The sequence below is a fragment of the Syngnathus typhle genome, linkage group LG15 (genome assembly GCF_033458585.1).
Source record: "Syngnathus typhle isolate RoL2023-S1 ecotype Sweden linkage group LG15, RoL_Styp_1.0, whole genome shotgun sequence".
In the NCBI taxonomy this organism is placed as follows: domain Eukaryota; kingdom Metazoa; phylum Chordata; class Actinopteri; order Syngnathiformes; family Syngnathidae; genus Syngnathus; species Syngnathus typhle.
Window position 1 is genome coordinate 1116158 of NC_083752.1, and position 19975 is coordinate 1136132.

Genomic DNA, 19975 nt, shown 5'->3' on the forward strand with positions numbered 1-19975 from the left:
GCTCGCCGACAGCCAGCCACGGTAGGCTCTTAACTTCAGGATGGAAGTACGGAGTTGGTTGGTGCATGTTTTGAAAGATGTCACTCATTAAATCTAGCTATCACCTTCCAAACCACCCTTGGCATCGTCTCTCTATTTGTCCTATACGGTTGGGAAAAGCAGAAAGAAAGAAGCCTGCACATACACATATATATACTAAAGCAAATATTTGGCAAAACTTTTCATCTTAAGATAAAGTTGAAGTAGTCTGCCGCATTCTGTGTCAAATGAAAGCCGTCAACGTTGTCCTTTTCCTTAGCAGGCATGCTTGGCTGAGCACTTCAGCTTCGTTAATATGAATGCAGTAAGACGGACCAGGGAAATGTGCTCATGTGCCCGTTAAGCTGGATACTACCACGAATGGTTCAAATGAAATCACCAAAATGCAAAAACGAGGAAGGTGAAGAAGACATTTGTTGACCATCCCATTCTATTATCTGCATTCAAGATGACACCTGGCGCAAATGACGTCACGAGGCCGTTTGGACGGACGAACCAACAACTGGAGGCGGGCGGGCGGGCGCGTTACATGGCAAGCAAGTGATCAAATAGATACAAATACACAAAACTGGCATAACGTCATTGTAAGTCCCATATGGTCTAGCGGTTAGGATTCCTGGTTTTCACCCAGGCGGCCCGGGTTCGACTCCCGGTATGGGAACTTCCCTTTTTCTTCCACGCAAGACTAAGAAATAAGTGGGGGCAATACGAACTAACGCGGCATTTTCCTGTCATTAATAAAGCACTAGGGGCGTGCCCTACCCTAAAGCTTTTTCTTTGTTCGAAAACCAAGCAACCAAGCAACCAAGCAACCAAGCAAACAAACAAACAAACAAACAAACAAACAAACAAACAAACAAACCAACAAACCGTCCAGCATAAAGGCATTCGGATATTCAAATCAAGTCAAACTCCATGACGTCGTTGAAGACAACACAAATGATTTCACAGTACATGAAACGGTTTTACTTCTACAACACATTAAAAAGAACACCAAGAGATCTTGACGTGAGCACTGCCAATGCTCCAAATCCTTTTGGTTTCATTTTTCAATCGAATTGATTTCCCGTGGACAATGACCAGACAAGGTGCAGTGGAATGAACGGGAACGTCAGCATACGTGAACCAAAAGCCTTGGACTTGGAGTGATACACAGCGGCACAGCGCCCCCTGGTGGTCGATCAACAGACAGCGCTATTTTCCTTTTTCCAATCCGCGGTACAATTGTTTTTCTTGGTGCTGTTCACAAATGCATTCCTTGCCCGTTTTCAAACTTTACGGCGAGTGAATCAACACCTCCAGGCGGGCTACGTGGCTTTCTCCATCCCCCGCCCCCGCCAGCAGCCCCGCCGGCGCCCCGTCGCCGCCGGCTGCCTCCCTGCTACCGTCCGGGGGCTCGGCATTGCCCACCTCGTCGGCCGCGGCGCGGCAGTTGTGCAATAGCGGTGGCAAGGGGACGCTGCGGGCCAGCTCCTCCATGTGCCGCGCAAACTCTTTGGTCTTGTACTGCGTGACCTTGGCCAGCTCCAGCGTCTTGGCCGACGTGATGATGGGGATGCGGCGGGCGATCTCCAGGGCCTTCTGGAGTTTCTCTGCGCCCTCGGTACGGAAGAACTCGTTGACGGCCCGCTCTGTCTTCTTCAGGTGGCTGCGGACCATGCCCAGCAGAGCCACGTTGAGGACCATGGTGACGGAGAAGGTGGCCAGGCACACGCCCACGTAGTAGACGCCCAGGCCGCTGTGGGTGTAGGCCACGCGGACCGTCACGCTGTAGTTGCCGCCGTCCTCCCACACGCAGGTGTAGCGGCCGCGGTCCTCGAAGGAGACGACGCTGATGTTGAGGCCACCGCGTTCCTCAACGAGCCACTTTCCGCCTGCGGGGACAAAAGCGCAGGCCCTGAATGCCTGATCTTGTTTCCTCCATAAGCCAGGTCCCAGCGGCAGTTCCTCAACAACGCTTACCCGGGTCCTCCACGGGCAGCCGTCCGCCAGGACCGTACCATGTGACATTGCCACCCACCCCGGTTACGTTGCACTCAAGCCGTGCATCGGTTCCCTCCTTGAGCACGACACGGGCGGGTGCGGCCTCCGAGCGGTTCTCGGCAGCGCCATCTACCACGCAGACGCGGAGGAGGAGGAGCAGCAGCAGCATGGGGATGTTTGTAACGGTTGCCATGGCGACAGCGGGCAGACCTGCAGAAACAGGACAGGTGACATTTTTACAACACTCATTCATTGTTAGCCATTGTAGCTGCATGCAAATTCCAACAAGGAAGCACAACTGTTGACATTCAAAGACAAACATGAAATGGAGTTGCATCGCATTGGCAACAATCACAGTGGTACACATTCTACATGACATTTCCAATATTTGTCTTCTTCACGTGGCATGACTGTAAGAAATCGACAATTCCACGCTACAGTAATAATGACGCAGGCAGGCAGGCAGGCACACACAACCCAAATGTGCGGTCTTGGACTCAAAGCAGAATGCAACATTAAAATCAAACTCAATCAATATAAACGACTTCCCAATTTAAACGCTTAATACTGTTGCAAAGGTGTACAATAACACGGTATTTTACCCCAAAGTTCTCTTGTTCACGTCAAAACTGCGTTAAAAGTCGAAAGAGTTCAATTCGGTTGCGTTGTCTATTTCCGCGTGAAGGTGCAAAACAATGACGTAGACCGAGGAGGCGCGGCTAACTGGCAGGTAACGCCACAGACAATTTGTTGGGCGGGCGATTTGTATTCAAAGGAAAGAAAAGGTTGAAATAAGTTGTCGAGGCAAAGATTGAAGTTGTTTTGCACTGTTTCCAAAACGATAGAATACGTTTGACTTGTATTACATTTCCATCGACGTGTACAGTATTATTATTGACAGATTTTCTTGGACATTAAGACAATACCGGAAGTCGTTTACTACTTCCGTGTAGTTATTAGCGTAAAAGTGTATTTCTGACGAACTTTTCCGTGAGCATTTTCATTGAAAATTTCTTGTTACGTTTGCGTTGATAGAACGATCACGTATTTAAAGCAAACCTATTTATTTGACTTAGTGGCTGCTCCCAGGGCTGTTTGATTTGATTTTATTTTGAAACTTTCGACCGGATCTTTTTTGGGTGCCTCTCCCAGGAAGAGCGGACGCGTTTGTGACGTGGCTGATCCACCCGAGTAGACGGGCGATAGGTAGTTGGAATATTGACTCACTCGATCCCGTCTGCAAAGCCAAGACAAGACAAAACAAGATCGAATCCTAAACTCCCCCCGTGGACACGTGTGTTTGTGTTGTTTCTCAGAGGGAAACTTTGCACGGAGGCGAGCCTAACTGCTAGCATCCACACTTTGACAGCTGCAGGAGAGCAAGAGACGAGGTGAGTTGTTTGTTTACAAAATGATGATGTCGCTCGCTTCCAAACGTATCAAACGGTATCGAAATGAGGAAAAGCGATCAACTTGACCCTTTGACGCAACTTTAGGTTGCCAAAGCTGGCTGAAACTTGTTCGACATCAATCGAATACAGTAAACAAAACACTTTGATTTGGTGACGTCACCTCAATCGTTTGAATCAACAAGGTTTATTGAACGCTCCCAATCTGTCGGTTTCAGAACTTCGACGTTGTCTATAGATAGATACGAACTACGTGTCTTTTGATGACTCAAAACAAACAGGAGTCAGTTGCACACTTAGCATTGTTACCATCCGTCCGTCCGGGCTAAGGCATTTATTAGGAAATAAAGAGAAATTCTGAATACATTGCAACATAATGTGCCTACTACCTTCGGGATATGATATACTTATGAAAGTAAGGAATGCTATGTCCACATCAGCTTTACAGATGCCCCGTCCTTTCTCCGCAGGCATGCGCTAAGGCTCGAGCATGTCGGACAGCGAAGTTAGCGCGCCGCCTGAGGTTCGGGCCACCCGGGCGCCTGACGGCTCCCCGCCGACCTCACCTGACGTGGCTCCCACCAGGAAAGCCAGGAGGAGGGCAGAGCTTCAAGCCCAAGCGGAGGAGACGACGGCCAAAGTGGACGAGGAGCCACCAAAGGTAGCAGCCCGTCGTCCGTCACCGCAATCCAAACCACGTTGTTTACAAAAAAGATGGAAATCCACACTTTTGTCCGTAAATGGTGCTCAGTATCGATGCTGGCTTTCTCCATTTGACTACGCCACTGCGCTCCTTGTTTTAGCCCCGGCCGAGTCAATCGACAGTTTTGCAGGGAGGTTGGGGTTACTGGGGCGGCTGGGGAAAATCCATCCTGTCCACCGCCACTGCCACCGCCACCGCTGTGGGTGAGTGAGCACGCCGCTCGACTCCCCAGAAAGCCACTCTGACATCGCTCTTTTGACATCATCAGGGCAGGGGCTGACGCAAGTCATCGAGAAGGCCGAGACGTCGCTGGGAATCCCCAGCCCCGCCGCGCTGTCCGTCCGAGCGCAAGACGACGAGAAGGCGGAGGAGCGGCGGGACGGAGATGAGTCGGTTAGGGTGGGTGGAGAGGGCGCGACGGCGGCGGCGGCGGGCGGCGCCATGGGGATGCTCTCCTCGCTCACAGACGTCGTTCACAACACAGTAAGTCATTTCGTACTTTTTTCAAAGGCAAAAGCGCACGGCTGCGGTCAAGTCAGTGGCTGTGCTCGCAGGGCAAGACCATGATCAGCGGTGGCCTGGACGCTCTGGAGTTCATCGGGAAGAAGACGATGGACGTGATCGCGGAAGGCGACCCCGGCTTCAAGAAAACCAAAGGCCTCATGATCACCAACTCCACGCTCTCTCAGGTGAAGCGAGCAAGTCAGGCCAGAAGGGCCGAGAGCCCAAGGACTGACCTTTCCGTCTTCTCGGCCAGCTGCTGAGGGAGGCCAAGGAGCGAGAAGAGCTTCAGGCGGAGGAGTCGTCGGACCCGGAGAAGAAGGCGCCGCCGGCTCACTACGGGGTGCTCTTCGACCAGTACCGGGGCCTGGCCCACCTTGAGGCTCTGGAGATGCTATCTCGGGAAAGCGAGTCAAAGGTAGGACGGAAGCCAGAGAGGTCGAGGAGAGGAATTCTTCCGGACTTTTCCTGTTCTTTTCCCACAGGTCAAGTCAGTGCTGACGACGCTGTCGGGCGTCGAGCTGAATAAGCTGCGAGGAGAGCTACAGCTCATCAAGGACGCATTCTCCACGATGGAATTTGACGACGACGACGTGGATGAGAAGAAAGGTGCAAAATCCGACGAGCCGTTGAAAAGATCACCTGGGTGGATTTGCCGTACTGGGGCGATGATGGATCATCCTCGTGCGTAATTCCAGACGGAGACGGCTCCGAGTTTGAGGCGGAGCTCGCCCGGGCTCTGGAGGGCCTCAGTGTCTCCACCACGGCTGAAAAACTCAGCAAGGTAATCTCGTGATGTGCAAAGTGGGTGCGAATGGGGACACTATGAAATCCAATAAACGGGACCGCCTAACAGGCCTGCAAAGACGCCTGCGGTGTGATGGCAGACCTGAGCCGACCGGCAGAGGACCGTGAGGACGACGACGACGAAAGGACCGAGCTCACAGTGGAGGTAAGCCACATGAAACAGCGCCGCCACCCTGTGCTCAAACTGCTTCATTGCAGTTCAAGATTCCCAAGATGTCGGAATGGTGCTACTTTTCTTAGTTCCCTTTTCATTTTCCCAGGAAGTGAACGCCGCCGCCATCAGGAGTCTGGCCGAGTTGACGGCGCGCTCCATCGAGCTTTTCCACAAGCTGGGCCAAAGCCTCCTGCTGTCCAACGGAGACGTGGAGGCGGCCGTCCTGTCACAGTAAGACGGCTGTCTACTACTGTGTACTATTGCAGCAAATGGAGGCCAGGCGCTTGGTGCAGAGTTAGCACTTAACATGACATGCTAACCAGCCAAACTGTCAGCATCAAGCCAAAGTATCACCTTTCTTTCTTTCTTTCTTTCTTTCTTTCTTTCTTTCTTTCTTTCTTTCTTTCTTTCTTTCTTTCTTTCTTTCTTTCCTTCGTTCCTTCGTTCCTTCGTTCCTTCCTTTCTTCCTTTCTTCCTTTCTTCCTTTCCTCCTTTCTTCATTCCTTTCCTCCTTTCCTCATTCCTTTCCTCCTTTCCTTCCTTCCTTCCTTCCTTCCTTCCTTCCTTCCTTCCTTCCTTCCTTCCTTCCTTCCTTCCTTCCTTCCTTCCTTCCTTCCTTCCTTCCTTCCTTCCTTCCTTCCTTCCTTCCTTCAGGCTGACAGTTGTCCTGTGTAAAGAAGTCTCGCTGCTTTCCAAGAAGTTCACCGCCTGTCTGACCACTGCAGGGGTGAGTCAAAAAATAGATCTGAGAAAATGAGTCAAAGATTCATTTTGATTGGTTTTTTTTTTTCCCCCACCCAGTCCAACGAGAAGGGAGAAGTCCTCAACCCGCTCATAACAGGAGTCTTCTTGGAGGTTTGTGTTGAAATTGAAGAATTTGGGCTCTGTTGGCGCTCATAAGCACTAAACCATCTCGTCGCAGGCATCCAACAGCGCGTCATACATCCAGGATGCCTTCCAACTCCTGATGCCCATTGTGGAGATCGGCCACATCCAGAGACAAGCCGATCCGCTCGATTCCTGAGCGGGGAGACCTGTTTTCTTGTTCTGTTTCAATCAGTGTTAACTCTACTTTTTTTCTATGCGTCCAACATGCCCCTGGAGAACTATTACCACTGCTGCTTTGGGAGTAACGTCCATTCAGGTGGAAAAAACTCAAAGCTCAAGTGGTCAAAGCGTTGTGGTGCCCAACAGTGTAACCAATCTTAATGAAGTGCTTGAAATTAAAAAAAAAAAGATAGTGGCAAGTGTGTTGGATGCGTTTTCCTTCAATAAAACCATTTGCGTTAGGCACCCTCGCGGACGACCTGCAGGTGGCGACAACGACGTGAACCGGAAGCCATTGGCACCACAAAGAAGGAAGCAGCCCGCGACCCGAGCCGAGCCGCGGGCGGAAACTACGAAGAAGAAGAAGACCGGTGCGGCACTTGCTAGCTCGGCTACGTCGAGGAACTCGCCAGGTACGAGCACATTTGCGCAATCGTTTTCATTTCTGCAGCAGCTTTCTTTTCATGTCGCCAGGTTTGCAGGCGTTGTCGCTATCGTAGACGAGGCAAAAACAAAAAAAAAACGCGGCCGTTGAGCGACCAGTGATGCCTGCATTGCGTTGGCTAGCAAACGTTAGCAAGAGTGCTAAAGTCCCGGCGTCGGTGCCGTTACTTGTCCCGTTAGGAAGTCGCTACAAATCCCACAGTTGGACATCAACAATCGCTCAAAGAGGCACCATTACTGCTGCGTTACAAAACAAGTCTACTATTGAGAGCAACGTCCGGTAGTAGTAGGAGCAGCAGCAGCAGCAGCAGTAGCAGTAGTAGTAAACAACTCTGAGCGCCGTACCCATCATGCAACGCGCGCTCCTCGTAAAAAAGCTACAATCAAATCATGAACACGTAAAGTGACTCGAAGATTCACATGAATTAGATTTGATTGGCAAAAGAGCCCCTTTTCGTCTCGTGTGTGTTTGACTCATCAAAACCAAGATAAATGTGATGCACTTATTGGAAAGTAGTACATTGGCAACAAAGAAGCACGTTGAAGTGAGAGCAGAGCATGAGCAGAGCATGAGCAGAGCAGAGCATGAGCAGAGCATGAGCAGAGCATGAGCATGAGCATGAGCATGAGCAGAGGAGAGCTAGGGTTAGCCTGGGTGCTTGGCAAAAGCTGCACTTCCAGCCCTGGATGTATTTCATGGCGAATGTGTCCCCCCTCATCAGATATTATTTGGCCCCTCCCCGGAGCGCCGCACAATTGTCGGTGGGGATCGTCGAAAGGTCTCGTGAGCCGCCAACATGCCGGCCGCACTCACGGACGCCACCCAGATCATCTGCGAGGTCTGGGCCAGCAACGTGGACGATGAGATGAAGAAAATCCGACAGATCATCCAGAGCTACAACTATATTGCCATGGTAACCGCTTACTTACTACCCCCCCCAACAAAGCCAAACAGCATTTGACCTCTAAACAGCCGTCGGCAAAAGGCCTGGCTGGGCCCGGGCTCCACGCAAGCCCGGAACGGAATGGGGCCAGGAGGAGAGCGACGACAAGCGCTGACTTCGATACCTACTTGGTTTTCTATCCGGCCAGGACACCGAATTCCCCGGCGTGGTGGTGCGGCCCATCGGCGAGTTCCGCAGCACGGTGGACTACCAGTATCAGCTGCTGCGCTGCAACGTGGACCTGCTTAAGATCATCCAGCTGGGCCTCACCTTCATGAACCAGGACGGCGACTACCCGCACGGCACCACCACCTGGCAGTTCAACTTCAAGTTCAACCTCACGTAGGCTGGCCGTTTTTAAAGTTGTCGGCAGCCTTGCCGTATAGAAAGAAGGTCAAATGGTCGTTTGAGAATGACGCTTTGCTTGAGGCAACTTGCTTGTATGGGAGGAGGTGAAAATAATTGGAAACATTCTCTCTGACTCCAGAGAAGACATGTACTCTCAGGACTCCATCGACCTCCTGCAGAATTCGGGCCTTCAGTTCAAGAAGCACGAGGAGGAGGGCATCGACACGCTCTACTTCGCCGAGCTTCTCATGACGTCGGGCCTGGTGCTGTGCGACAACGTCAAGTGGCTCTCCTTCCACAGGTTGTTGACCTGCCTGCCGGCCGGCCGGATTGGCTCTTTTTCATCCTGACAACGGCGCCATCGTTTGTCTACAGCGGCTACGACTTTGGCTACCTGGTGAAGCTGCTGACGGACGCCAGGCTGCCCGAGGAGGAACACGACTTCTTCCAGATTCTCAACCTCTTCTTCCCTGCCATCTACGACGTCAAATACCTGATGAAGAGCTGCAAGAACCTCAAGGTAATGCAGCAGGCTTACGTCTTCTGTTCATATCTTGACCAATGTGGACAAAGTAGGTCATTCAAAGGTGCTCTGCGAACATTTGCATCTCTCAGGGTGGCCTACAGGAAGTGGCGGACCAGCTGGAGCTCAAGCGCATCGGGCGGCAGCACCAGGCAGGTTCTGACTCGCTGCTCACCGGCATGGCCTTCTTCAGGATGAAAGAGGTAGCTGCGGCGGGCACTCCCACTTCCACACAGGAGGAAGGGAGGAAGGAAGGACGGACGGACGGACATAGCTGGGCCAGCATTGACCAGTCTTTGCTTTCCCCCTCAGCTGTTCTTCGAGGACAACATCGACGACGCCAAGTATTGCGGCCGCTTGTACGGCCTGGGCTCGGGCTCCACGCAACCCCAGAACGGAATCTCCGGCTCGGGCCAGGAGGAGAGCAACAACAAGCACTGACTGACTCCCAGGCTGGCTCTCCTTGCACTTGTTTTAAAAAGCTTTTAAATCCTTTTTTCTTTTGGGTTGGCTCGTTGTCGTTAGCGAGCGTGGGACCACAAGACCAGCGGCGCTTTTTCTTGCCAAGCTGCGCTCACTCGCTTTTAAAGTGAGCGCCGGCCGGCCGGCCGGTAGAGCCCTCCTCCACCCAATGTAAATTTCTAATGTATCATTTTTTGGAAAGACAAATAAAAATGTTTTAGATTTTTTCTCCGGATGTCAAGAGAGAACCTTTTAAATGCATGCGTCCGTTTTTTGCCCGGGCCAAACTACTGTCGGCGTGAAGATGTTACCGTTGTTTTTACGTTCGGACTTGTTTGAAACTGTTGTACATTAAATTGTTATGTATTTTCAACGTACACTCGGCTTCTTCTTTTAACTGGAGGGGGGTACAAAAAAAAAAAAAGGAAGCTCTTGACATACCTTCCGAGTTTTTTCTTTTTAATTCAACAAAATGAGCGCACAGGTCCGCCGCTCCACCATTTAGCTCAAGAATGGTCGGCAGGCCTTGCTCAGCGTGGGGTGTGTTCCGTATCTCCGCAACAGGTCCTTGGCCTCCCTCCGCGGGCACTCCGGGACAAGGGAGCCCAGGTGGAGGAGGACCAGGCAGCACTCCGCTACGTCGGGACGAGGATACAGCTAGACGGCGGAAGCAAGGAGCAGGATGCTGATTGGTGAAAACAGGCAGGCCTGAGCTGCCGACTGCCGCCTAGTCCACTCATCTCAGGGTCGTGGCCCAACAACTGACCCCATATGTCGTTTCAAACAATCATCACCTCCTGAAATGTTTCAATCGGATCCTTTTCTTATGATCTCGTGTCGTTACCTTGATGGTGTCAGGAATAGCAGCCAGCTGCATTTGGTGTTTGGCCATCTCGGAAGTCAAGGAGAGAAAAGTCTCTTTGGGCCTCAAAGGAAAGACAACGACAGGGTCACAAGATGCCTGCCTATATTCAAGCCATTAAGAGGAGAATACAAGCACTCACTGCCCTCCAGCCTCCGTAGGTTGCTCTTGGTCGCCGCTGGCCCTCGTGTTGCGGCCGTGCTGCGCCACCATGAGGCCCAGGCGCTTTTGCAAGTCCTCCGTCGCCCGTCGCTCGGCCTGCCACGCGGCGTGAGCGTCTGACAGAAGCGAGGAGACGTCCAGCTCGCCGGACAGCTGGCTTTCTCCTCCTTCTTCCGGTGAGCCCTCGGCCCGGAGCCCGTCGCCATCGTCGGCCGGGCGTCGCCGCCACCACAACTGGTAGAGACGGTGGTAGGCGGCCCACGCCCGCAGGCCGTCGGCAGCCGCTCGGGCTTCTCGGTCCACGTTACGGTCCACCTCTTCCAAAGCGGCCGCCAGGATTCCAAGGAGGGCGGCCGAGAGCCGGAAGTCGGCGGCGTCCCGGAGCCGCGCGGCCGCCAGCCACAGCTCCTTCGCCAAGGTGCCGCTGTCATCCAGCAACCAGGACAGGACGCCGCGGGCCACGTGACGGGACAAACACAGCAGCACCTAAACGACAAATAGCAGCTCACTGAGACGTCAAAACAAGATTCTTTTTTAGTTTGCCCACTACCTGCGTGAAGGGGAGGCTGGCCGAGTGCGGGGGGCTCTCTACGTTCTGAAGCTCGACGAGCAGAGCGCCAAGGTGGCCGCGAGCGGCGTCAGAGTCCGCGGGAGAGACGCCCAAGTGTTGCGTCCAGACGTGGCGCACCCGTTCCAGGATGCCGCTGGAGCCCGGGGCCGCCCAGGCGTGGCCAAGGCCGCCGCCCGCCTCGGGGAGGACGTCCGCGAGGGATGCGCACAGCAGTTCGGCCACACTGAGGTGAAGCCTGTGAACCTGCGCGACAACGGGGATTGTAAAGAAAACACTCCGTTCCGTCCGCCTTGCGTTCGTTCTTTCTTCCAAATGCACTGACCAGCAGGCCCCGGTGGGAGGAAAGAACCTCCTGCGCGGCCACCCAATCCTGCGCCGCCGCCGAATCTTTGGCGCAGCGCAACGCTAACGACTCGGCCAGAGCCACCTCGCCCGCCGCGCTGGCCAAACGCGCCGCCGTCCTCAGCGAAGTCACGTCGTTCTTGCGGGCGATTGCCTTGGCCGCGTCGAAGCTGGCGCCCGCCGCGATGTAACTGGGAGAAGGTCACGTAACGTGAACCGGATGTAACGACACGCGTCTGCCGTGGGAGCCATGGATGGGCTCGGAGCCGTGGCAAGTCACCATTTGGCGGCGGCCGAGAAATGCCCGTCTTTTTCCAAGGTGACAGCCCAACTGGTGTAGAGCTCCTTCAGGACGGGATCTTCAGCCGGCAGCCGCGCTTTGGCCAGAGCGATGGCCTCCCTGGAAACACCACGAAAGCCGCCTCATCCATTTAAGAGGACTTCAAATCGAAATGACATGAAACAAAAGTAACTACGCATGGAAATCATTTCAACGACGTACCTGTAGAGCTTGTGCGAGTGCAGCAGCTGCACGGCCTGGTCGACGCGATGGATGGCCAGCAGGTAAGCGGCCGCCTTCACGTGCTGCTCCTGCAGACACAGCTGCTTGACGTAGCGCTGCACGGCGTCGCTCCACACCGCGTAACCCGCTGCGAGCGCAAAGCGAGCGCAAAGTCACACGCTGCCTCGCCATGGCGACCTTTTACCTTTCTCACCCACCCGCAGGAGCCACGGCCATGAGGTGGTCGCTCAGCTCTCCTTTCTCAGCGGCAAGCCGCAGCGCCCCCTCCAGGTCCCCGCTCCACAGCCGGAGGTAGACGGCCGACTCCACGTGGCCGCCCTCCACGTGAGCCTCCTCTGAGAGGGGGAAGAAGAGAAAAAAAAAAAGAAGAGAAGAGAAGAGAAACCCTCTCGTCTTAGTTTAGAGCCGCCCGCCGGAGCAAGTGAAAGTCAAACACACCTTCGGCGCGGAACATCCGGTGCAGGGCGGCCCTGTCGGAGAACAGACCGAGGTGGACGTGCTCGCCCTGGCCGGCGACGCAGCCAGCGGGGGGCGCTAGCGTGCCGGTACAGGAGAACAGAGTGAGTCAACGCCGCACGTTAATCACACAATTGAGTTTCCAGCGTCCGCTTACCGGCGTTGTGCGTGATGGAGGCCAGCGTCAGGCAATCCTGCAGCAGATCCTCTTTGGGCCGGTGATCCATGGAGGTGCTCAGGGGCAGGACGGAGCGAGCCTTCTTCCTCTTGAGAGCCGTCGAGTCGGCAAACGCTGCACACATGAGCGAGCGTGAGCCATTTCGCACGCAATGTGGTGGAACGTACCGTACCTTGTTTGTCTTTGCTCTTGGCTCCCGGTGCGAATTTCCTTTGCGGTGCTGAGGAAGGTTCCACACAGATGTTCTGTTAGGTTGCCCAAGACAAGGCGACAAGGCGCCGTTTTCACCTGGCGGGGCCACGGGACTGCCCGTAGAGCCGACATCCTCTTCGGCTGGGTCCGGGGCTCCCTGTCCGTTGGTGGCGTGCTCGCCGTTCACTTCCGGAGACGCTGCATCTGTTGACTTTTTGCTCTTTTTCTTCTGCTTGGCTTTCTCCTTCAGGTCCACCATTTTCTTCCCTGAGAGGAAGAAGATGAGGGTCTTCCGCTTTGGCGCTTTGGATGGGCGGGCGGCGTAGCGTCACCTTTGGGCGGCAGTGTGAACTCCTGCTTGGAGACTCTCCACTCCTGCACGGTGAAGTCTTTCCCTCCCGTCCAGATGACGTCCGGATCCACGGGGGACCAGTGCACGCTCAGCAGGTAGCCCACGTGGCCGCGGTAGTTGCAGAGCGCCGCCTCCTGCTCCACGTCCCACACCTGAATAGCACAAAGAAAACATGGAAACACGACACTGGCGGCAAGAACAAGAAGGTTCTCGTTACCTGGGCCGTGCCGTCGTAGGAGGCGCTGGCCAGTCTGGCGTTGTGGTGCGGACTCCAAGCCAGGCCGGTGATTTTGTTGGTGTGGCCGCACAATCGGCGATACGGCTCCGTCAACACCGACGGGTTCTCTGGAGGATTCTCTGCAGCGGGAAACATTGGTCTTTGTGGCTCGCCCTAATATTGATTGCACTTCCTTTTCAAAGACCTATGAGCCGGCGCAGGTCGTGCACGTAGACCACGGCGTTGCAGGAGCCCGAAGCCAGCAGGCCGTGCAGCTCCGGCGGCGCGTTGTCTTCGGGGTGCCATCGCAGCGCGTTGATCACCTTGTGGTGCTGCTGGATGCTGCACACAAGCTTCAGCGACGGAGCCCGGTAGATGTCGATGCACCTGCGGGGAGAGCGGGGCTTGACCAGGGACGTGGCGTGGCGAGCCGCGCCGAGCGGGCCTCGTTTACCCGTCCTCGTTGCCGATGGCCACCACTTTGCCGTCCGGCTTCCAGCTGAGGTCGGTGTGAGGAGAAAGCTTGTGCTGTTAACAAAAGAGAGAGAAAACTTGTTCCAAAAGTCAACGGCACTTTGCCCCCTCCCTGCGTACCTTGATGTCGTTGGTCTGCCGGATGAGTTTGTCCACGTCGCAGGCGTCGCCGCTCAGGTCGGTGGGCTGGTGCTGCAGGATCACGCCCTCGCCGGCGCAGCTGTACAGGCTGTGGGACGCCTTGCCTTCCGCCGCCGCCGCGCCTGAAGGCCACACGTTGACAGCATTTCGGACGCTCACCGGGGGCGGTATAATACAGGCGCAAGTAAGCTCATTTTGTAGTTCTTATAAGACCGATGGATGTCTCCTTCCACCAATGTGGTGGGAAGAGCAGATGTTTTGCCATGTCCACTCAGCATGCAGGTGTTTCAAAGTCAAAATAAATACATCAAACACCATTGTGTCTTAAGAAGACAAATGACCTGGCACCAAAGGTTTCTTTTCGTCCCACAAAAGGCAGATGGCAACAATCCGGGCCCGAGAGCCGGCGTTTGACGGATGGACTCATTAAAACGCCATCTGGCCCAAGTTTCTTCAAAGAACTGAGCTCGTTCAATTACACAGTCAATTACAAGAGAGGCGGCTAGAGAGATGTGCGGAGGGAGATTGGGGTTTTTTTTCCTTCCGTCTTTTTGCTGACCGGCTTTATAATTGTGCCGTTGCCGGCCGGGAAAGGCGTTCGTACCAAATGACATCGGGGGGAGCGGCGGTCCCCAGGCCAGCGAGTACACTGTCTTTTTGTGGTAGGAGCTGGAGATGTGAGGCGGCCTGCGAGGAGATGACAGAGTCAGCAAGAAGCGGAGGTGAAATGCCTTGGAAAAATACGTCTTACTTGCTGGAGAAGACTTCGTAGATTCCCACTTTCCCATCGTCCGTTCCAAACGCCAAGGTTCCCTCTCGTTTGGGATGCCAAGCCAGCTGCAATGAATCCATTTTGCAGAAACTAATCCCATTTACGGATGGAAAGTCGCGAGGCTTTCTCACTCACCGCTGTGACTTTGGACTTGATTCCCTGCCAAAAGCAACGGGCGTCGTAGGGGTTGTGGGCGGAGAGCGTGTTCCACACGCGGATCATGTTGTCGCCCACGCCCAGCGCCAGGCAGCCGCTAGCCACGGGCGAGAAGGCCGAGCTGTACACAAAGCCGCCCAGCGTGGGCAGCGTCCAACGGCACTCCAGGTCAGCCAGGTCCCAACATTTCACCTGAACATCAGTGGAGTGGAAAACAAAAGCAAAAGCTGAACATGGCCAATTTGTGCTTTTATTGGCTCAAACAAAAAAGATCAATCGGATGCTAGTTTTCTGAGCCGCTCTTTTCCCACGATGTGTTAGCATGACGCTAGGCGACGGCCGTTCTCTGACCTCTCTGTCTAAGGACGTGCTGACGAGCAGCTGGCGGCCGTCGGGCAGCGCGAAGCCGGCGGTGTTGAACACGATCCTGCTGTGGTTCTGGCCCTCGGACGACGAGCCGAACAGGGTCCACCTCTGCTTGCCCGTCCGGGTCAGGTCCCACATCAGCAGTTCACCGCTGCACACGAGCAAGCGTGTTTATCGCACGGCCGCCGGAGACGTGGACGGAGGGACGCTCGAACGGACCTGAAGCAACTGGAAACGAGGCGCGCGGGTTGGCCTTTGGGCCAGTGGAGGTTGAGCCAGAGTCTCTCTTTGAGCGTGGGGTCGACGGCAGAGCCTCGTCTCTTCACAAAGGGCAGCTTCAGGGTGGACACGCCTGTGCACAAGCGCCCCATTTCCTCAGTCATCAACAAACTTTCCATTCGGTCCTTTTGCTCAAGACATTTCACCTTTTCCTGTGGCCGTGCTCCAGATCCTCACCGTCTGGTCTTTGCTTCCTGACGCCAGGTAGCAGTCCTTCTCCTCTCCCGCACTCGCTCCGTTTGAAGCTGGAACGCAGGCAAGAGACGTGGGCAAACATTTGGACGAAAAATGACATGACGGTCCGGTTGACTAGCCTCACCGTCGCCGGCCTCCGCTCTCAAATGGAGGGCGTCCTCGTCGGCGAGCGGCGACCACACCAGTGAATGGATGTCGTCGTCGTGGCCGCGGAGCCGTCGCGTCACCTCACCCTTCTTGCTCACGTCGATTAGCGCGATCATGCCGTCTTTATATCTGCACAAAAGTATAAAGCCCAATAACAAGGAATGAGTAAAAAAAAATATATATATATATATATGTATATGATATATATTTTTTAGCGTCGGTGTCGTCATCTTACCCGACCGCCACGGTGTTCCAGTTGTGCGGGGAGCAGGTGAGGCAGATGATACTTCTAGGTTCGGGGAAGAAGCTGGTTGTGTCTCCCGTGTTGTACCAGTGACACACCACAATGCCTTTCTCATCGCCTGACACCACCAGATTCTTGTCCAGCGGGGACCAGTGCAAGGCTGAGATAGCGCTCTGAGAATGAAAGAAAGAATGTTCATTATTTGGGATTGGGGTCAAACCGGAGCCGCGGAACCGACCTGATGAGCCGCACGCTCCCGTAAGAGAGATCGAGTGTTGGTGTCCCAGAAGAGGACGACGCCATCGACGGAGGCGCTGGCACAGATGTGACTCTGCATCACATCCTGGCAGAAGGAAACTCCCGACACCAAGCCTTTGTGGCCCACAAGAAGCCCTGGGACGTTGAACATATGTACAAAGTAAAGAGAACAGTCACCAGGGAATGCATTGACAAAAAGGAGGGTTTGACGGGGGGCACCGACCCCCCACAGATCGCTGCCCTTCCCGTGCACCTGAGAAAGACAATGCTGCCGCTTTTAGGCAATAACGGCTAATACGCCGAAAAGTCACATTAAAACCTACTCTGAATTGTTTAATTAGATGCATATACTGTTTTACGTAACTTTCACTTACTTACCTTGAGTACTGCAAGTAGCAACAGACACGTCAATCAAATAAATGAAGTTTTTGGCTCCGAAGCCCAGTAAGCCACCGCTACTGACATCACAGCAGCGAGAGCAGTACCAATTGGGAGAGGCGGGGAGGAGTCGTTCATGCATGATCAATGTGGTAAGCGTTGAAAGGATTCCCAACTTGAAAAAAGGAAAAATAAGTCTTGGAAGCAACACAAATGCGCATCTCACATGTTTCCCATAGACTGGCGGAGCGTCACGGCAACGACCGTATGTCAGCGTGTTGTCGTAAAATCCGACTGATACGTAAACCGGCCCAAAAACACCCCTTTTACGACAAAAGAATGAATGTCTAACCATATGTTTGGGTGGATTAACCAAATAATTAATAACATATCAATCATAGTTACTATTCAAATCCATTTAAAAGGGAATTGGTGTCATCCAAATAAAATGTTTTAGTAATATAAAGATCGGGCCAAAAAAAAAAAAAAATGTAAACACTACGTTGCCGTAAAGCAATTCGTTGACGGTCGCCAAAATGGCCGCGACCGTGAAAAGCTGCGGTAAGGAAAATATGACATTTTATTACTTGAAATGTCCATACATTGTTTCAATATAACATTTTTTTCGGTTTATTTAAAGGTCTTGCGTCAATGAGGAGTATTTTTGGACTTTTTCAACCGAGGTATGTTGTGATGTTTTTATGCCGCGCTGTCAGATGGATGTACTGCAGTAATCGTTACTTTCTGCATTTTAGCCTCACTTTATGGTTGTGTCCAGGTTAGCGACAGCAGCTGCCGGTCCTCATCAGCGGTGCTGTTTCCACACCAGCGCTGCATTAGAAGCAAAGCACTGGGAGAGGAAGAACAAGATCATTTATCCGCCTCAGCTGCCCGACGAGCCCCGCAGACCAGCCGTATGTTCTTTTTCTCCTGTTGCAAATGACAACCAAAAAACACGTTGTCCTTCGCGCCTGCACAGGAGATCCATCATGCAAGGAGACAGATCAAGTACAGCAAAGACAAGATGTGGTACCTGGCTAAAATGGTCAGTAATAACGGTTCAGGTTTTGAATTGATTCAATCTTGGGCTTGTCCTGGGATTTGAGTGTGTTGATACCCACTGTAAATGATCCTGTGACGTTTCCCATACAGATTAGGGGGATGAGCATCGACGAGGCCGTGGCGCAGTTGGAGTTCAATGACAAAAAAGGGGCCAAGATCATGAGAGAAGTTCGTTTATAAGCCCCGAGCGTTGTCTCGTAGTCGAAAGGTCAGAAGAGTTATGGAAATTACCATTTATGTTTCAGGTGCTCGTGGAAGCTCAGGAGATGGCGGTGAAGAATCACAATGTGGAGTACAAGTCCAACCTCTATGTGGGTGAGTGAAAGTATCCTTTGTTCCGCTAGAGGGCGTTGTAACACCAGCAGCTACTATAGATACGGAGCCCGCCCCCTCCGTTTCCTCTCATATTTACATCTCAGCCATCATTAGGGTCGTTTTTACATTTACAAGCCCACAAGGCACCGTAAAGTTGCGTCTGTGTTAGGTGAGCTAAATGTTCTTCTTTACCGCCTCCCCATTTATGTTCTCTCTCTCTCTCTCTCTCGCTCTCTTTCTTTCTCTTGCTTTGCCGCAGCCGAGTCTCACACGGGGAAAGGCATGTACCTGAAGCGCATCCGCTACCACGGAAGAGGCATGTTTGGAATCATGGACAAAGTCTACTGCCACTACTTTGTCAAGCTGGTGGAGGGCCCTCCGCCCACCGCGGAGAAGAAGACCAGCTTGGACCAGGCTAACGAGTACGTGGAGAGCCTCAAGAGGAGGACCGTCATACACAGTCTGTAGAGCGCACGGCCATCGTCAGTCAGTCAGTGTGGCAAGAGTTTGGCGTTGTTGTTGTAAATAAAGCCCTGAAGAGACACTCGCAGCGCTTCTTGTCCACTACTGTGAACCAACCCCGTGTCAAATAATTTGCACCAGCTCGACGTGAAACACGACTTTTTTAAGATTATAAACTTGAATACTATGGTTTTTCTTTTCATCATCGTCGTTATTCATGTCAGCCTCTAGCGCTTTCTCATTCAATATAATCTGCTGGCTTCAATTTCTGCGAGGTCAGTCTCACACAGCGGGTGACACAACGCTGAGCGTCCTTTTGAAATGGTTGCAAAAGTTTTTTCTTTTGCTCCTCACAAAATTCACACCACTGCCCTTGATGAGACACCATTAGGCCAAATGTTAATCAGCACTTGCAAGGTCGCGCTTGATGTTTGGAGGCGCTTTTGAAACATCAATGGGTACATAGAAGTTGATTCGGGTAAGGTGTTTCAAATTCTTTCTTTAGCACTTGACATTTTGTGGGACATCATGTGTAATTCCAAGTTGTTGTTGTTGTTTTTTTAATGTCTTTTGACAGAAGTGGCTGCTGCGGGCGGTGAAACATTTATGCTGCTCCGCTGTGGTTTTCATGAGAATGCAACCCGTGCGGCGGTCACACACACATGCAGACAAATATGAATTATTGAGCTCAGACAAGCTTCTCTGCAACACCCCCAGGAAGCATGTTGCTCCTCGTCTCCCGTCTGTCTTGTGGCGGGACAAGAAAACATGCCGCAAATGTCAGAAATCAACAGGAGGAAAGATCCAAGTCTGCGCTGTCTTTTTTTTTGTTGGTGTTGTTGTTTTTCTCTCTGTCTCTCTCTGTCTCTCTCTGTGTCTCTCTCTCTCTCTCTCTCTCTCTCTCTCTCTCTCTCTCTCTCTCTCTCTCTCTCTCTCTCTCTCTCTCTCTCTCTCTCTCTCATGAGCAGTTGAAAATACTCCGCAAGCCTCCCTCCCTCACAAACACACACCTGGATGAAAGGCTGCTGTTTTGGTGAGCGATAGGGTTCAAGTGGCTTTTATGTTGGTGTGTAAACCTTCAGCTGAGGTCAATCGCAGCTACTTTTCCTTTCCTGTCATGGTTGTCGAGGTTCAGTGGTATCACAAGTGGAATGGCAACAAACTCGAAGGATTGTTTGTTGACATTCGACAGCAGGGATGGGAAACTCTTTCACATTCGAAGTGGCCCTACTTCCCTCGATTGATTTCTGAAAATAAAATGGTTTCTTTCGGCCGAGCCATTAGTTTAGTTAGTTCATTGTTTAGCACATATTATTATATCAATAACTGTGCAAGGAGGGAGACGAAGCCTAGGGCTTGTAAAGAGCTCCACTCCTTCTAACCCCCAATTCCAAGCCTTAATGCTGAGTGCCAAGCAGGGAGGCAATGGGTCCCATTTTTACAGTCTTTGGTATGACCCGGCCCGCCGGGGTTTGAACCCACAACCTTCCAGTCTCAGGGCGGACAC

General features: G+C 52.9%; 5 protein-coding genes and 1 non-coding gene across 9 annotated transcripts; 4 read left to right on the forward strand and 2 right to left on the reverse strand.

The window, feature by feature from the left end:
• Positions 1-628: 628 nt before the first annotated feature.
• Positions 629-700, forward strand: trnae-uuc (transfer RNA glutamic acid (anticodon UUC)). Its single transcript has one exon. It is a non-coding gene; the product is annotated as a tRNA-Glu (tRNA).
• Positions 701-982: 282 nt separating this feature from the next.
• LOC133168015 (microfibrillar-associated protein 3-like) lies at positions 983-2772 on the reverse strand. Its single transcript, XM_061299213.1, has 3 exons — positions 2625-2772; positions 2002-2232; positions 983-1913 (listed from the first exon to the last, which is right to left on the reverse strand). The coding sequence occupies exons 2-3, from the start codon at positions 2213-2215 to the stop codon at positions 1315-1317; spliced, it is 813 nt and encodes a 270-aa protein (XP_061155197.1). The 5' UTR covers positions 2216-2232; positions 2625-2772; the 3' UTR covers positions 983-1314.
• Positions 2773-3124: 352 nt separating this feature from the next.
• On the forward strand, positions 3125-6839 carry fam114a2 (family with sequence similarity 114 member A2). Of its 4 annotated transcripts, none has more exons than XM_061299211.1 (14): positions 3125-3228; positions 3339-3413; positions 3872-4092; positions 4235-4337; positions 4403-4617; positions 4689-4823; positions 4892-5053; positions 5121-5244; positions 5334-5419; positions 5492-5587; positions 5703-5827; positions 6251-6323; positions 6398-6451; positions 6519-6839. In XM_061299211.1, exons 3-14 carry the CDS (start codon positions 3922-3924, stop codon positions 6618-6620), a joined length of 1446 nt encoding a protein of 481 aa, XP_061155195.1. In that variant the 5' UTR covers positions 3125-3228; positions 3339-3413; positions 3872-3921; the 3' UTR covers positions 6621-6839. The 4 variants fall into 4 exon arrangements, with proteins under 4 accessions (XP_061155195.1, XP_061155194.1, XP_061155193.1 ...); XM_061299210.1 differs by having other exon boundaries at positions 3138-3228; positions 3902-4092; XM_061299209.1 differs by having other exon boundaries at positions 3172-3413.
• Positions 6673-9741, forward strand: cnot8 (CCR4-NOT transcription complex, subunit 8). Its single transcript, XM_061299212.1, has 8 exons — positions 6673-6809; positions 6887-7056; positions 7810-8001; positions 8180-8373; positions 8519-8680; positions 8755-8899; positions 8995-9105; positions 9215-9741. The coding sequence occupies exons 3-8, from the start codon at positions 7885-7887 to the stop codon at positions 9341-9343; spliced, it is 858 nt and encodes a 285-aa protein (XP_061155196.1). The 5' UTR covers positions 6673-6809; positions 6887-7056; positions 7810-7884; the 3' UTR covers positions 9344-9741.
• Positions 9742-9802: 61 nt separating this feature from the next.
• gemin5 (gem (nuclear organelle) associated protein 5) lies at positions 9803-17030 on the reverse strand. The gene is made up of 27 exons (XM_061299207.1): positions 16630-17030; positions 16232-16386; positions 15985-16166; positions 15727-15878; positions 15554-15652; positions 15348-15480; positions 15114-15279; positions 14742-14954; positions 14586-14671; positions 14439-14521; positions 13814-13956; positions 13674-13747; positions 13425-13606; positions 13220-13359; positions 12983-13154; positions 12747-12917; positions 12631-12678; positions 12438-12572; positions 12263-12358; positions 12022-12159; positions 11804-11951; positions 11582-11701; positions 11282-11492; positions 10939-11202; positions 10369-10874; positions 10209-10290; positions 9803-10021 (listed from the first exon to the last, which is right to left on the reverse strand). The coding sequence occupies exons 1-27, from the start codon at positions 16982-16984 to the stop codon at positions 9866-9868; spliced, it is 4410 nt and encodes a 1469-aa protein (XP_061155191.1). The 5' UTR covers positions 16985-17030; the 3' UTR covers positions 9803-9865.
• Positions 17031-17099: 69 nt separating this feature from the next.
• mrpl22 (mitochondrial ribosomal protein L22) lies at positions 17100-18553 on the forward strand. The gene is made up of 7 exons (XM_061299214.1): positions 17100-17190; positions 17270-17312; positions 17408-17543; positions 17609-17674; positions 17782-17859; positions 17937-18006; positions 18266-18553. The coding sequence occupies exons 1-7, from the start codon at positions 17166-17168 to the stop codon at positions 18472-18474; spliced, it is 627 nt and encodes a 208-aa protein (XP_061155198.1). The 5' UTR covers positions 17100-17165; the 3' UTR covers positions 18475-18553.
• Positions 18554-19975: the final 1422 nt, after the last annotated feature.